Genomic DNA, 13355 nt, shown 5'->3' with positions numbered 1-13355 from the left:
CTGCCCACAGTAATATAACTAATATGGGGCACAGCTGGAATGATCAACAAACCTTGGTCTTCTGACGCTACATCCAGTGATTTTCCCAGGATTCCTCTTTAAGGAGAAAAATTTTTCTAGACTGTTTCTTTTGGTACAATTCTTGCTATTAGTTTACTCAATTAAATCATCTGCTTCAGGGGCCATATTTTTCCCCCGAAGACATGACCAAATATGGGCATATCTGCTTTATTAAACTGTTGGCTTTTTGACCCCAGTTACCAGATGTAATCTTATCAAAGACTATCTGAGCCAGGTACAGTGAAAAACTTGTGTTGTGTTTGTGCTTGAAGCTTTAAAAGGTCCCTTTGAGCCCCTAAGGAGGGACATTTAATTAACAAACCATCCCAAAAAGGCACAATGTACTCATTTTCTGATCCACATCAGCCAAAGTGTAAGCAGGAAGCAATTTGTATTTTTTATACTCACATCAGCCAACTTTAATTTAATTATGTTGGGCATGTGCGAAGTTCACATCCCTCCTCCCAGCCCCCTGAATTTAATTGAGAGAGATTGATGGTTATGAGGTAGTAAAAATGATCTAAAGTTCTAGGCCAGTCTCAGCTAGTCTCAACTCAGTGAGATAAGTGGAAGTTTTCTGATGATGGCCTCCTCCCTGGAATTTCCTCATGACTTTTGTATTGCTGCTGGTGGTGTCTCTGTTCCATAAAGGAGTGGTCTCAGACTCAAAGTACGTTTGTTTTAAGTTTATAGCACTCATTTATTGTGCCAGTACTATGCAAATCTTTGTTTCCCTGCATACTCAACCCACTTATATCCATACATATACATGTGTATATATATATATATATATATATATATATATATATATATATATATATATATATATATATAAATTTTTTTTCTTAACAAAGGGCAGAGGGTTACATAATATGCAAAACAGGTCAGTGTGAGATCCCTGACAAGGAACATGCTGCAGACATTTCACTGAGAAGGCTTATGACTGAGCAAATTTCTTACAGCACTTTTTACGTCCTTGTTCCGAAGGCTATAGATGATGGGATTCAGCATGGGGGTGACCACTCCATAAAACATGGAAATGAGTTTGTCTGTTGCTTGCAACTTGTCAGCTCCGAGAGGGTCCTGAGACTTGGGTTTTGCATACATGAAGAAGATGGTCCCATAAAATATGATCACCACTGTCAGGTGGGCTGAGCACGTGGAGAAGGCTTTGCGCCTTCCCTTGGCTGAGTTCATCCTCAGAATGGTATAGAGGATAAAAATATAGGAGAAAAAAATCACCAGCAATGGTAGAACCAGAAAGACCATGTTGGAGACCACCATAGTAATCACATTGAGGGATATATCAGCACAGGCTAATTTTAAGACCGCTAGGATTTCACAAGTGAAATGATTGATGACATTATTTCCACAGAAAGGTAACTGCATAGCAAGAGCTGTTTGTACCACTGAATTGATCCCTCCTGACAGCCAGGACACTGAGGCCATCAGTACATACACAATCTTATTCATGATGATGGGGTATCTTAGAGGGTTGCAGATGGCCATGTATCGGTCAAATGCCATCATGCCCAGGAGTAAACATTCAGTTGATCCCATGGCAAAGCCAAGGAACATCTGTAATGCACATCCTGTGAAGGAGATGTTTTTTTTCTTAGATAAGAAGCTTACCAGGGTGGAAGGTATTGAAGTGGTTGTGTAACAGATGTCCAGGAAGGAGAGGTTACTGAGGAAGAAGTACATAGGGGTGTGAAGGTGAGAATCACACATGCTTGCTATAATGAGGATGCTATTGCCAAACAGGATTACTAAATACATCACTAGAATTAGAACAAAAAAAGTGATCTCAAGCCTTGGATAGCCAGAAAGTCCCAGAAGAAGAAATTCTGTCGCAAAAGTTTTATTTATTCTTTCCATTTCTACCCCCTTGCAGGAATTCATAGGAAGAGATAATGCGAAATGCTTTTATTCCTGACTCACATGTTGTAAAGATCTCCAGCAGTCATGTTACTAGGTTGTCACCAAGGAGCTTGGTTGGAAATCATTTTAATTTCTGATCACAACGAAGAGTTTCTTTTCTTAGAGGAAACAAGATCAGAAGTGATCAAAAGACTCTGTTTTCCTTCATCCTTCTGCATGATTCCAGGAAGCCTAGAAGTGCTGTTTCTGCTGTTGAATTCAGTCTTCAGGAGTTGTGGGACTTAGGCCTTCCATGTCTTTCAAACAGCAATGTCTAATTCTGTTCCACCTGTGCAGACCTAGCTAGGGCATGAAGGAAAGGGTGACAGATCAAGAAGTGAATTTTTCAGTGATTTTGCAAATGTCTTCCCTTGCCAATTTGTGAGCTAACTAGTATGAAAAATACAAATTCAACATATGTTTATTAAGCACCAGCTATGGGCAAAGTACTGTCCTAGGCACTGGAGATACAGAGGCAAAAATGAGACGGTACCTGCTCTCAAGAAGTTTATATGCTACTGAGTGGATACAATATATACAGAAACAAATACAGTCCAAGGAAAATTGATAAAAGGGAGAGCACTGCCAATTTTGAGGGGCTCTGTAAAGGCTACAAAGGTGGTGACATGAGTTGAGCTTTGTGAGAAGAGAGGGATTCTAAAGTATAGAGGAGAGGAGGGAGTGTTTTCCAGGGATGGGCATGTGTCATTTTATACCAAATTAGAAAAAATGTCTAGAATGAGCGTAATGCTTGAGTTTATGGGGCAGCTTTATAATTGTTTTCTCATCTGAGACACACAACAACCCTGCAAGGTTGTTGCTGTTCAGTTGTTTCAGTCATGTCTGACTCTTCATGACCCCATTTGGGGGTTTCTTAGCAGAGATACTGGACTGGTTTGCCCTTTCCTTCTCCAGATCATTTTACAGATGAGGAAACTGAGGCAAACAGGGTTAAGTGACTTGTCCCGGGTCACATAGCTAGTAAGGGTCTGAGGTCAGATTTGGACTCAGGAAGATGAGTCTTCCTAATTCTAGACTCAGCACTCTATCCGCTGCACCTCCTAGCTGCCTGTGTTACTGGTTACAAGGGGACAAAAAGAAAAGGGTCTGAACCACTGAAAATCACAAAATACGGGACCTATCTAGAGAGGGCAGTCAAGTGTAGAATAATAAAATATTAGAGATTGGCAAGGGAAAGAAGGGACAGGTTGAAATTCATATGGTCCAACACCCTCAGGTTAAAAATTAAGTAGCCGGCCGCTTCTAGCTGTTCCCAATGAAGCAGCAGCAGCCGCTGCCGCCGCTGCCGAAGATGGGGGATTTCTATGACCCTGAACACCCCACCCCTGAAACGGCAGAACCCACAGAACAGCAGACGGAAGCAGGGCTCCAGCCCAGGATAGCCTGGATGGTCTCTGGGTGAGGTCTATTCCACACGGAGCTGGGAGCTGGGAACGGAGTGGAGCAGAGCCCAGCCTGAGCGGTGTGGAACAACCAAACCTGGAGTCGGGCGGAGGGGGCCCTAGCGCCCTGAATATGTGAGCTGCGGCAGTTACCGGACTCCTCGACCCACAAACACCAAAGACTGCGGAGAAGGTTAGTGGGAAGAGCTGCGGGAGTAAAAGGAGTTCGCAGTTCGGCTTCCAGCCCCGGGGGCAGCGGAGGTGGGGCAGCTACAGCTGTTGTTACTTCCGGCTCCAGGTCCACCTGGTGGGAGGAATTAAGTGGCGGATCAGAGCAGGGGTGCACAGCCTGCCGAAGACCTAAGCCCAGTTCGGGTTGGGGGTTCTTGGGGAAGGAGCAGTGCGGGTCTGACAGAGCTGGCACCTCCCCCCCAAACGTGGAACATAGAACTCGTTAGTCTACAAGCAGTCATACCCCACTGAAAAACTCAAGGGTCAAGTTAGTTGGTTGGGAATATGGCCAGGCAGCGAAAATGCGCCCAGATTCAGTCTCAGACTTTGGATTCTTTCTTTGCTGACAAAGAAGACCAAAACATACAGCCTAAAGAAGACAACAAAGTCATAGAGCCTACAACAAAAGCCTCCAAGAAAAACATGAACTGGCCCCAGGCCATAGAAGAGCTCAAAAAGGATTTGGAAAAGCAAGTTAGAGAAGTAGAGGAAAAATTGGGAAGAGAATATGAGAATAACGTGAGAAAACTATGAAAAACAAGTCAATGACTTGCTAAAGGAGACCCAAAAAAATACTGAAAAATACACTGAAGAAAACAACACCTTAAAAAACAGACTAACTCAAATGGCAAAAGAGCTCCAAAAAGCCAATGAGGAGAAGAATGCCTTGAAAGGCAGAATTAGCCAAATGGAAAAGGAGGTCCAAAAGACCACTGAAGAAAATACTACTTTAAAAATGAGATTGGAGCAAGTGGAAGCTAGTGACTTTATGAGAAATCAGGATATTATAAAACAGAACCAAAGGAATGAAAAAATGGAAGACAATGTCAAATATCTCATTGGAAAAACCACTGACCTGGAAAATAGATCCAGGAGAGAGAATTTAAAAATTATTGGACTACCTCAAAGCTATGATCAAAAAAAGAGCCTAGATACCATCTTTCAAGAAATAATCAAGGAGAACTGCCCTGATATTCTAGAGCCACAGGGCAAAATAGAAATTGAAAGAATCCATCGATCGCCTCCTCAAATAGATCCCAAAAAGAAATCTCCTAGGAATATTGTTGCCAAATTCCAGAGCTCCCAGATCAAGGAGAAAATACTGCAAGCAGCCAGAAAGAAACAATTTGAGTATTGTGGAAACCCAATCAGAATAACCCAAGATCTGGCAGCTTCTACATTAAGAGATCGAAGGGCTTGGAATGCGATATTCCGAAGGTCAATGGAGCTAGGATTAAAACCTAGAATCAACTACCCAGCAAAACTGAGTATCATATTCCAAGGCAAAATATGGATTTTCAATAAAATAGAGGACTTTCAAGCTTTCTCAGTGAAAAGACCAGAACTGAATAGAAAATTTGACTTTCAAACACAAGAATCAAGAGAAGCATGAAAAGGTAATCAAGAAATGGAAATTGCAAGGGATTTAATAAAGTTGAACTGTTTTGTTTGCATTCCTACATGGAAAGATGACGAGTATGATTCATGAGACCTCAGTATTAGGGTAGTTGAAGGGAATATGCATATATATATGTACATGTTTATATATATATATATGTGAATGTATATGTATGTATATATCTATGTGTATATGTATGTATGTGTGTATATATATATGTGTGTGTGTGTGTGTGTGTGTTTTTATATATACATATATATATGTAAAAGAGAGAGAGCAGACAGGGTGAGTTGAAGATGAAGGGAAGATATCTAAAAGAAATGAAATTAAGGGATGAGAGAGCAACATACTGAGAGAGGGAGATAGGGAGAGATAGAATGGGGTGGATTATCTCGCATAAAGGTGGCAAGAGGAAGCAGTTCTATGGGAGGAGGGGAGAGGGCAGGTGAGGGGGGAATGAGTGAACCTTGCTCTCATCAGATTTGGCTTGAGGGGGAATACCATACATACTCAGTTGGGTATCCTACCCCACAGGAAAGAAGAGGGAGGAAGATAAAAAAAAAATAAAGGGGGGGGGATGATAGAGGGGAGGGCAGATGGGGGTGGAGGTAATCAAAACAAACGCTTTGGAAAGGGGACAGGGTCAAGGGAGAAAATTCAATAAAGCGGGATGGGTTGAAAAGGAGCAAAATGTAGTTAGCCTTTCACAACATGAGTATTGTGGAAGGGTTATACATAATGATACACGTGTGGCCTAGGTTGAATTGCTTGACTTCTTAGGGAGGGTGGGTGGGAAGGGAAGAGGGGAGAGAATTTGGAACTTAAAGTTTTAAAATCAGATAATCAGATATTCAAAAAAAAGTTATTGCATGCAACTAAAAAATAAGATACACAGGAAAAGGGGCGTAGAAATTTATCTTGCCCTACAAGAAAGGAAGGGAAAAGGGGATGAGAGGGGAGAAGGGTGATAGAGGGGAGGGCTGACTGGGGAACAGGGCAACCAGAATATAAGCCATCTTGGAGTGGGGGGGAGGGTAGAAATGGGGAGAAAATTTGTAATTCAAACTGTTGTGAAAATCAATGCTGAAAACCAAATATGTTAAATAAATAAATTTAAATAAAAAAATAAAAAAAAATTAAGTAGCCATGGCCTAGAGACAGGTAATGAGTGTGCAATGGTCACATTACTAGTGGCAAGACCAAAAGTAGAACCCAGGTTTTCAGGACCACAGGCCAGGACTCTTTCCACCAATTACCTCTCTCATTGACATTATCATATCATTTTAAGGGCAGCACATTTTCATTTTGACTCTCCTGCTTTTCAATCTCATGAGAAACTGAGTGGTCTAATGTATTTTCCTTTCCTTCAAACAACTTCTCAAAGTACTTTGACGTCTATTGAAATCTGTTTATTAGCCAATCCTCTTGCTCTTCCAAACTCATACCTTGGGCGGAAGAACTTTTCACTCTCACGCTGAGACATCTTTCAATTTCATTTAATCTGATCCAGACCTGTTATCAAATCTAGATTTTTTTTTTGGTGTCTGAATTGGACTCGTTGCACCATGAACAAAGCCAGGAGGATTCTGAACCTACTTTAGATTTAACAAAATTAATAATCTTAACTTCCATTTTTCTAGCCTCAGTTTTTTAGCCTCTCTCTTACCTAATGGTTGGATTTTTGTTGAATAATTTCTGATTTAAGTCCAATTCAACAGAGACTTACTGAACAGCAGCTGCACACAGAGACCTACCTGTGCCAGATGCTGGAAGAGCTGCAACGTGAGTGTCTTATTTCAGGTAACTGTTTAGAATGTGTTCTGAGTCCCTTAATTCTCTTGTTAATTCTTCATACCATAGATGAGACAAATCACACTCTGCCTTATACTATTGGTTTTTGTGCGTTAAAAAATTCATTCCCTCTATTAGATTGCAAATGCTTTGGTTCCATCTTACTTTTGCATTCTCCTTCAGCGCCTTTCACATTTCTGTTGTTGTTTAGTTATTTATTAGTTGTGTCTGAGTCTTAACAACCCCATGTGAGGTCTTCTTGGCAAAGATACTGGAGTGGTTTACCATTTCCTTCTCCAGCTCACTAAAAGTTGAGGAAACTGAGGTAAAGAGGGTTGTGTAGGGCCACACAGCTAGTAAGTGTCAGAGGCTGGATTTGAACTCAAGAAGATGAGTCCTCCTGTCTCTGGGCCCAGCATTCTATCCAGTGTGCCACATTGCTGCCCAGAGCTTTTTATATAATAGATGTTTAATAAACACTTGTTTTCCTATAGTTTAGTATTTCAATGGTACAGTATTTATAACATCTAAATCTACTGTTTCTTCAGCTACATGATACAGTGGATAGAACATGGAACTGGGAGACGGGAAGATCTGAGTTCAAATCCTGCCTTGGAAACTTACTAGCAGTGTGACCGTGGACTAGTCACTTAATCTCTCTCAATCTCATGTCCCTCATCTGTAAAATCAGGACAATGTAGCCCCATCTCAATGGGTTCTTATGAGGATCCAGCAAGTTAGCTTACGTACAGTACTTTGTAAACCTTAAAGCACTATATAAATGCTAGTCGTTATCACTTTAATAATGGTTATATTTTTATATTATAGTATTACTTTATTATATCATATCTCTATTATGTTTATATCATATTACCATAATGATTATTGTATATATAAAATTAATAATAATTATTATCAGTTCCTGAGTTTTGCATGAGATTACATATCGTGTGGAGCGACAATGAATTCCTGCTCTAAGCCTTTCTAAACAAATCACTCAGGGTGGGAAGTAGCTACAATTCAGGAAAAGTACCAAATAATACTTGACTACGGTCAAGTATTGATGTCTAAAAGTCATTATAGGTTGGAATATTATAACTCATGCTATTCATAATCCATATAACCAAATTCTGGCATAGTTATCATCAGAAATTGAAAAATTCCAGCTTGGCATCAGGTCATTATATTCAAGGTTTACCTGCAGGGTGGAGAAATTATTTCCATCTCTTCAAAGAGATGCTCTAGTTCTTCCAAAACGTCACCAAACAATTTCTGACATTATGATAGTCTGCATATATTTCATAAACTGCCAGACTCTCACGGGCGGATCACAGTAAATATCTGTTAAGCAGCCATTACCCAACACACTCGAGGATAATCCCCAGAGCAATTTAAAGTTGAACAGTGAAAAGTGCCAAATTTAGAAACTTTCCGGTGCTTCAGGGACAAGGCCCACAGAGCAATTAGAAAGAAGATGTTAATGCATTTTAATTGAGGAGGAAGTCAAAGGAACAAGAAAACATCTCTTGCTGATAGAGTTTTGGGGAAGGAGGATTTTGAAGAATAGCTGACAAATTTAAGACTGTGGGTCAGGCAAATTGGACAATTAAGACAGAGCTTTTAAATTATGTATCTATCTGTCTATCTATCTATCTATCTACCTTATCTAACTATCATCTATTATCTATCTATCTATCTATCTATCTAAATATCTATCTATCATTTATCATCTATCTATCTCCATTTATCTACCTACTCATCTGTCTATCTGTCTCAATTTCTTTCTATACACACATATATATCAGAAGATACACAGGTACATATACATGTTGTTGTTTGACCTTCGTTCTTGAAGAGGACCAATGACATCAGGAGGGTGATGTCTTGACTTGCAAGTGAATTGGATTTAAGTGAGGCAGGGCTGTGCAAGGTCATCAGCCTCACCCTCTCCTCTAGTCATTGGAGTCCAATGGCAAGACTTAAGTCATGTTGACTGGCGATGGCCCGGGATGCAGTGGGAGAGCTTGGGCTTTTTAAGCTAAGGTCTTTCCCAGGTCTCAGTTTGCCAGAGGCAACACCCATTCAGTATTAAAGGCTAGGTTAGAATTGAGACAAAAGATAGCTTACTTTGCCTTCCCAAAAGAAACAATCTGGGAGGGGAATAGCCTCAAAGTTTGTGGCCAGGACAGAAAATAACTGAGATTAAGTGATTCGTCTATGGCTATATAGTTATTAAGTGAGAAAGATAAGATTTGAATCCAGATCTTCCTAAAGTAAACCCCATAAAACTAGTGGTGGAAAGAAATGAACAGAGTGATTCAAAGTAAAATTTTTTTCAATAGTGTTTTTAGGGAAAAAAAAATTGTTTTTGTTGTGAATTAAAGAAGTGAGTTGGATTAGATAAATTCTGATTTTGTATGAGCTTCTGTTAAACATTTTTGCTTGGCACCCCCTTCCCCTCCCAGTTCTGTACTTAGTCAAGTTTATAAAGGAAAAAAAAATAACACAAATGAGTTAGAGGATTCAGTCTTCCAAAGCTACTCCTGAGGACCATAAATCCAGAAATGCTTTCTTTGACCTCTGAGAGGCTTCTACTCAGAATTTTTTGTGGGCCTGAATTCTGGAGAGGAAAGAGATGCCAGCTTTGGGACTCCATGTTAATTGTTTCTGCTAGGTAGCTGGGAATGGGGTGGATGACCCAGGAGCTGCTGTCTGTCTGTGGAGCAAGGTCATGCATGGACTCAGAACAGCCTGGAAGAAGGAGGAATGGAGTAGATTAGAAATGGGTACTGGATTGGTACAAAGCTAGCAACTGCTGCCTAACTGAAATCGAGAGGCAGCTTGATGGTACAGTGAATAGATTACTGGGCCTGGAGTTAGGAAAACCTGAATTCAAATCTGACCTTAGAAATTTTCTAGCTGTGCGACTCTGGGTAAGTCACTTAAGTTCTCTCTGCCTCAGTTTCTGCATCTATAAAATGGGGGCAGATAGCTGGCACAGAGGACCCTGGAGTTAGGAGGACCTGAGTTCAAATTAGGTCTCAGACAGTTATTGGCTGTCACTTAACCCAGTTTGCCTCAGTTTCCTCATCTGTAAAATAAGTTGGAGAAGGAAACTACTCCAGTATCTCTGCCAACAAAACCCCAAATGGGGTCACAAAGAGTGGGACATGACTAATCGACTAAACAACAGCAATAAAATGCAGATAATGTAATAACACCTGGGTCCCAGGGTTGCTGTGAGGACCAGATGAGATGTTTGTAAAGGGCTTTGTAAACCTTAGGATGCTATAAAAATACTAACTGTCACTATTATTCATTCTCTAGTTTCTTCTTCCTCTGTCTACTCAGAGCTCTTGCTATAGAAGCTCCCACTAGATTTTATATAACTAGTCCTTTTCCTTTTCATCTCTTAGATCAGCTATAAGGAAGGGAATGGAGGATAGTCTATCTAATAATATTACCATACATATATTTCATTAGGGGAACATTTTTGTAGATTGTAACCCATCTACAACTTAGTAGATCATTCTGAGAGAGTTGGCTGGGTTTTAGGGAGGTTAAGTAACTTGCCCATGGTCACAGAACTAGTAAATGGTCAGGCATTATTTAAAGTCAAGCTTTCTTGACTCCAATTACATCTATCTATCTATCTATCTATCTACCTACTTATCTAATTATACATGTAATATATGTATATTGTAATGTGTATAAGTATATATATATATATATATATATATATATATATATATATATATATAAAGTCCGCTATGCTATCCTGCCTCTCTTCAACTAGAAAATACTCAGTAAATGTTATTGACTTGCTTCAGAACCTCGAACACACAAAGGAGCAAGCATTTATTAGGCTCCTTCTAAGTGCTGTTCTATGCACATTACAAATATTATGTCATTTTAGAGTATACTTTTATTCATCTCAGAAATGGGATCAGAGGGAAGCATGTGGACACTGAATGTAGATAACTGAGTCTCATAATCTCTTATGAAAAATTCCATAAATGCAAACCTGTTTTAAAGATCATGTAGTTGTTGCTGTTTTACTGAGTTGCTGTGGCCAAAAAACCTCTCCAACCACCCCAAAAGACGATGAAAAGATGAATCAACAGGCTATAACATGTTACCAACAAAGGCTTAAATGCAAAAAAGTGTAAGGGACGCTATCAAATACATAGGTTCAGAAAGGGAGGCAGGAGGGTTCTATAGTGAAAATGAAATAATAGATGGACGATCCAAGTTATACGTTGATATCTTCGTGGTACTTAAAAAAATAGAGTAAGGCCTCAGTTGTATTGGATGGAATATCTGCCGAGAATTTATCAGAAAACATGGACCAGAATTCTACAAAATGGGATAAATGGAGAGAGGGATTGTGATCTTCTTTGTAGGAGAATGTACCCCCAAATGAGGAATTCAAAGTATCCAAGTAAGTTGTTGCCCTATGAAGCAGACCTGTAAGCATGGGGCCAAACCAAATCTGTCACAGTTTCCCTAAGGACAGATTTCTGCTCAGCACTTTTTTCACTGCAGCATTCACATCCTTGTTCCTCAGACTATAGATGATTGGATTGAGCATGGGGGTGAAGATCCCGTAAAACATGGCAATCAGCTTATCTGTGGTCAGAGAGGCTTTGGACTTGGGCTTCATATACATGAAGAGGATAGTCCCATAGAAGATGATCACCACAGTCAGGTGGGCTGAACAGGTAGAGAAGGCTTTGCTTCTCCCCTCAGCAGAGCGGATCTTCAAAATGGTGGAGAGGATGAAGACATAAGAAACAACGATTAATAGGAGAGGGGTCAAGGTGAGGATTATAGTTGCTACCAGCATGATGAGTTCATTTAGGGAGATGTCGGCACAGGCCAGGTGCATGACAGCCAGGATTTCGCATGTGAAATGGTCAATGACATTTTTCCCACAAAAAGGTAGCTGCATAGTAAGAATGGTTTGAAACAGAGAGTTAAGACCACCTATTAGCCAGCACAAAGCTGTCAGGTGCACATAAACGGTTCTGTTCATGACAATGGGATACCTTAGAGGGTTACAGATAGCCACATAGCGGTCATAAGCCATCACAGCCAGTAGGACACACTCTGTGGTTCCCATGGCAAAGGAGATTGACATCTGGGCAGCACATCCTGAGAAGGACAAGGATTTTCGGGTTGATAGGAAGTTCACCAGCATTTTGGGCACAAATGAAGATGTGTAACAGATGTCTAAGAAGGAGAGGTTACTGAGAAAGAAGTACATGGGGGTGTGAAGATGGGAATCCAGAATGCTCAGTATGATAATGACACTATTTCCAAATAGGATGACTATATATATTGTCATGCATAACACAAAAAAGAAAATCTCAAGTTTGGGGTATTTGGAAAGTCCCAGTAGAATGAATTCAGTTAGAACTGTCTTATTGGTCCCTTCCATTTCTTTCTCCTTTCAGCTGCAGAAAGTGAAAGGAGAATATAGAACAAATTACTATCAGGATTTCAACAAATATTTGAGCCTTACTATAATGCTATCCATGGGTTATGTTATGGGAGAGAATTCTGGTCTTGGAGCCAGGAGGACCTGAGTTTAAATCCTGCTTCAGACTCATGCTTTGTGACCCTGGGAAAGTCGTTTAACCTCTGTGTCTGCCTCAGATTCCCATCTGTAAAACTGGGATAATAATAGCATCTACCCCATAGAGTTATCGTGAGGGTCACATGAGACAACATGTAAAGCATTTTGTAAAACTTTGGTTCCATTCAAAATTCTGTATTCTTTTCTCTATAAAACCATCCGTATGAAGTCACTGATTCTAATGTTGTCCATATTCTGACCCATCAATAGCAGAAATAATCACTAAAAACAATCTTAGACAAGCTTAGAAACCCAGTGACTCAATTTCTATGTTTAATCAAAGTCAGAAGTAAGTTCTCACAGGCAGAGAGAAAAGCGTACACACGTAAAGCACTTTGCAAAACTTTAAGCACTGTTGCTAAGTAATTCTGAGACATGTGTGGAGTTAGGGAAGAGGTAAGGTTGTCTTATAATAAGGGTTTTTTGGGAGGGTACCTCCTTAACTAAACTCACTTGGCTGAGGTACAAGTTAGACTCATCTTATACAGAAGGAAGGGTGTTTGGAATACATTTTATTCAATAAGGACATTTAAAAAAGTTTGCATGTGTATGCTTCTAAAAGTCTTTTAAATTATTGTTTCCTTCTAGGAAATCTAAGATGCTAGCAGTATTAATGAAAGTTATTAATGTTAATCACAGCTCAGTAAATCCCTTTCTTCCATTTTCAAATATGCCAAATAAAAGTATTTTGCTTTGTTGATATTTCTGGCTATCCCTTATAGATTCACATAATAAAATCAGAGCTGGATTGGACCCAAGTCCTCTAGGATTTTACTCTAGGAGATTCTTAACTTTTTCTCTGTTACGGACACCTTTGGCAGCCTGGCGAAACCTAAAGACCCCTTCTCAGAATAATGCTTTTAAGTTAATAAATTAAAATGCATAGGATCACAAAAGAAATGAATATATTGCA

The 13355-nt window shown here is 39.9% G+C and overlaps 2 protein-coding genes across 2 annotated transcripts; both read right to left on the bottom strand.

Moving 5' to 3' along the window:
- Positions 1-984: 984 nt before the first annotated feature.
- Positions 985-1963, bottom strand: LOC118831181 (olfactory receptor 13C4-like). Its single transcript, XM_036738353.1, has one exon. The coding sequence runs from the start codon at positions 1960-1962 to the stop codon at positions 985-987; it is 978 nt and encodes a 325-aa protein (XP_036594248.1). The 5' UTR covers position 1963.
- A 9336-nt stretch (positions 1964-11299) lies between these two features.
- LOC118831183 (olfactory receptor 13C9-like) lies at positions 11300-12244 on the bottom strand. Its single transcript, XM_036738360.1, has one exon. The coding sequence runs from the start codon at positions 12242-12244 to the stop codon at positions 11300-11302; it is 945 nt and encodes a 314-aa protein (XP_036594255.1).
- Positions 12245-13355: the final 1111 nt, after the last annotated feature.

The sequence above is a fragment of the Trichosurus vulpecula genome, chromosome 9, assembly GCF_011100635.1.
Source record: "Trichosurus vulpecula isolate mTriVul1 chromosome 9, mTriVul1.pri, whole genome shotgun sequence".
Taxonomy (NCBI): Eukaryota; Metazoa; Chordata; class Mammalia; order Diprotodontia; family Phalangeridae; genus Trichosurus; species Trichosurus vulpecula.
Note: the sequence above shows the minus strand (reverse complement) of the source record. Positions and strands in the feature narration are given on the sequence as shown.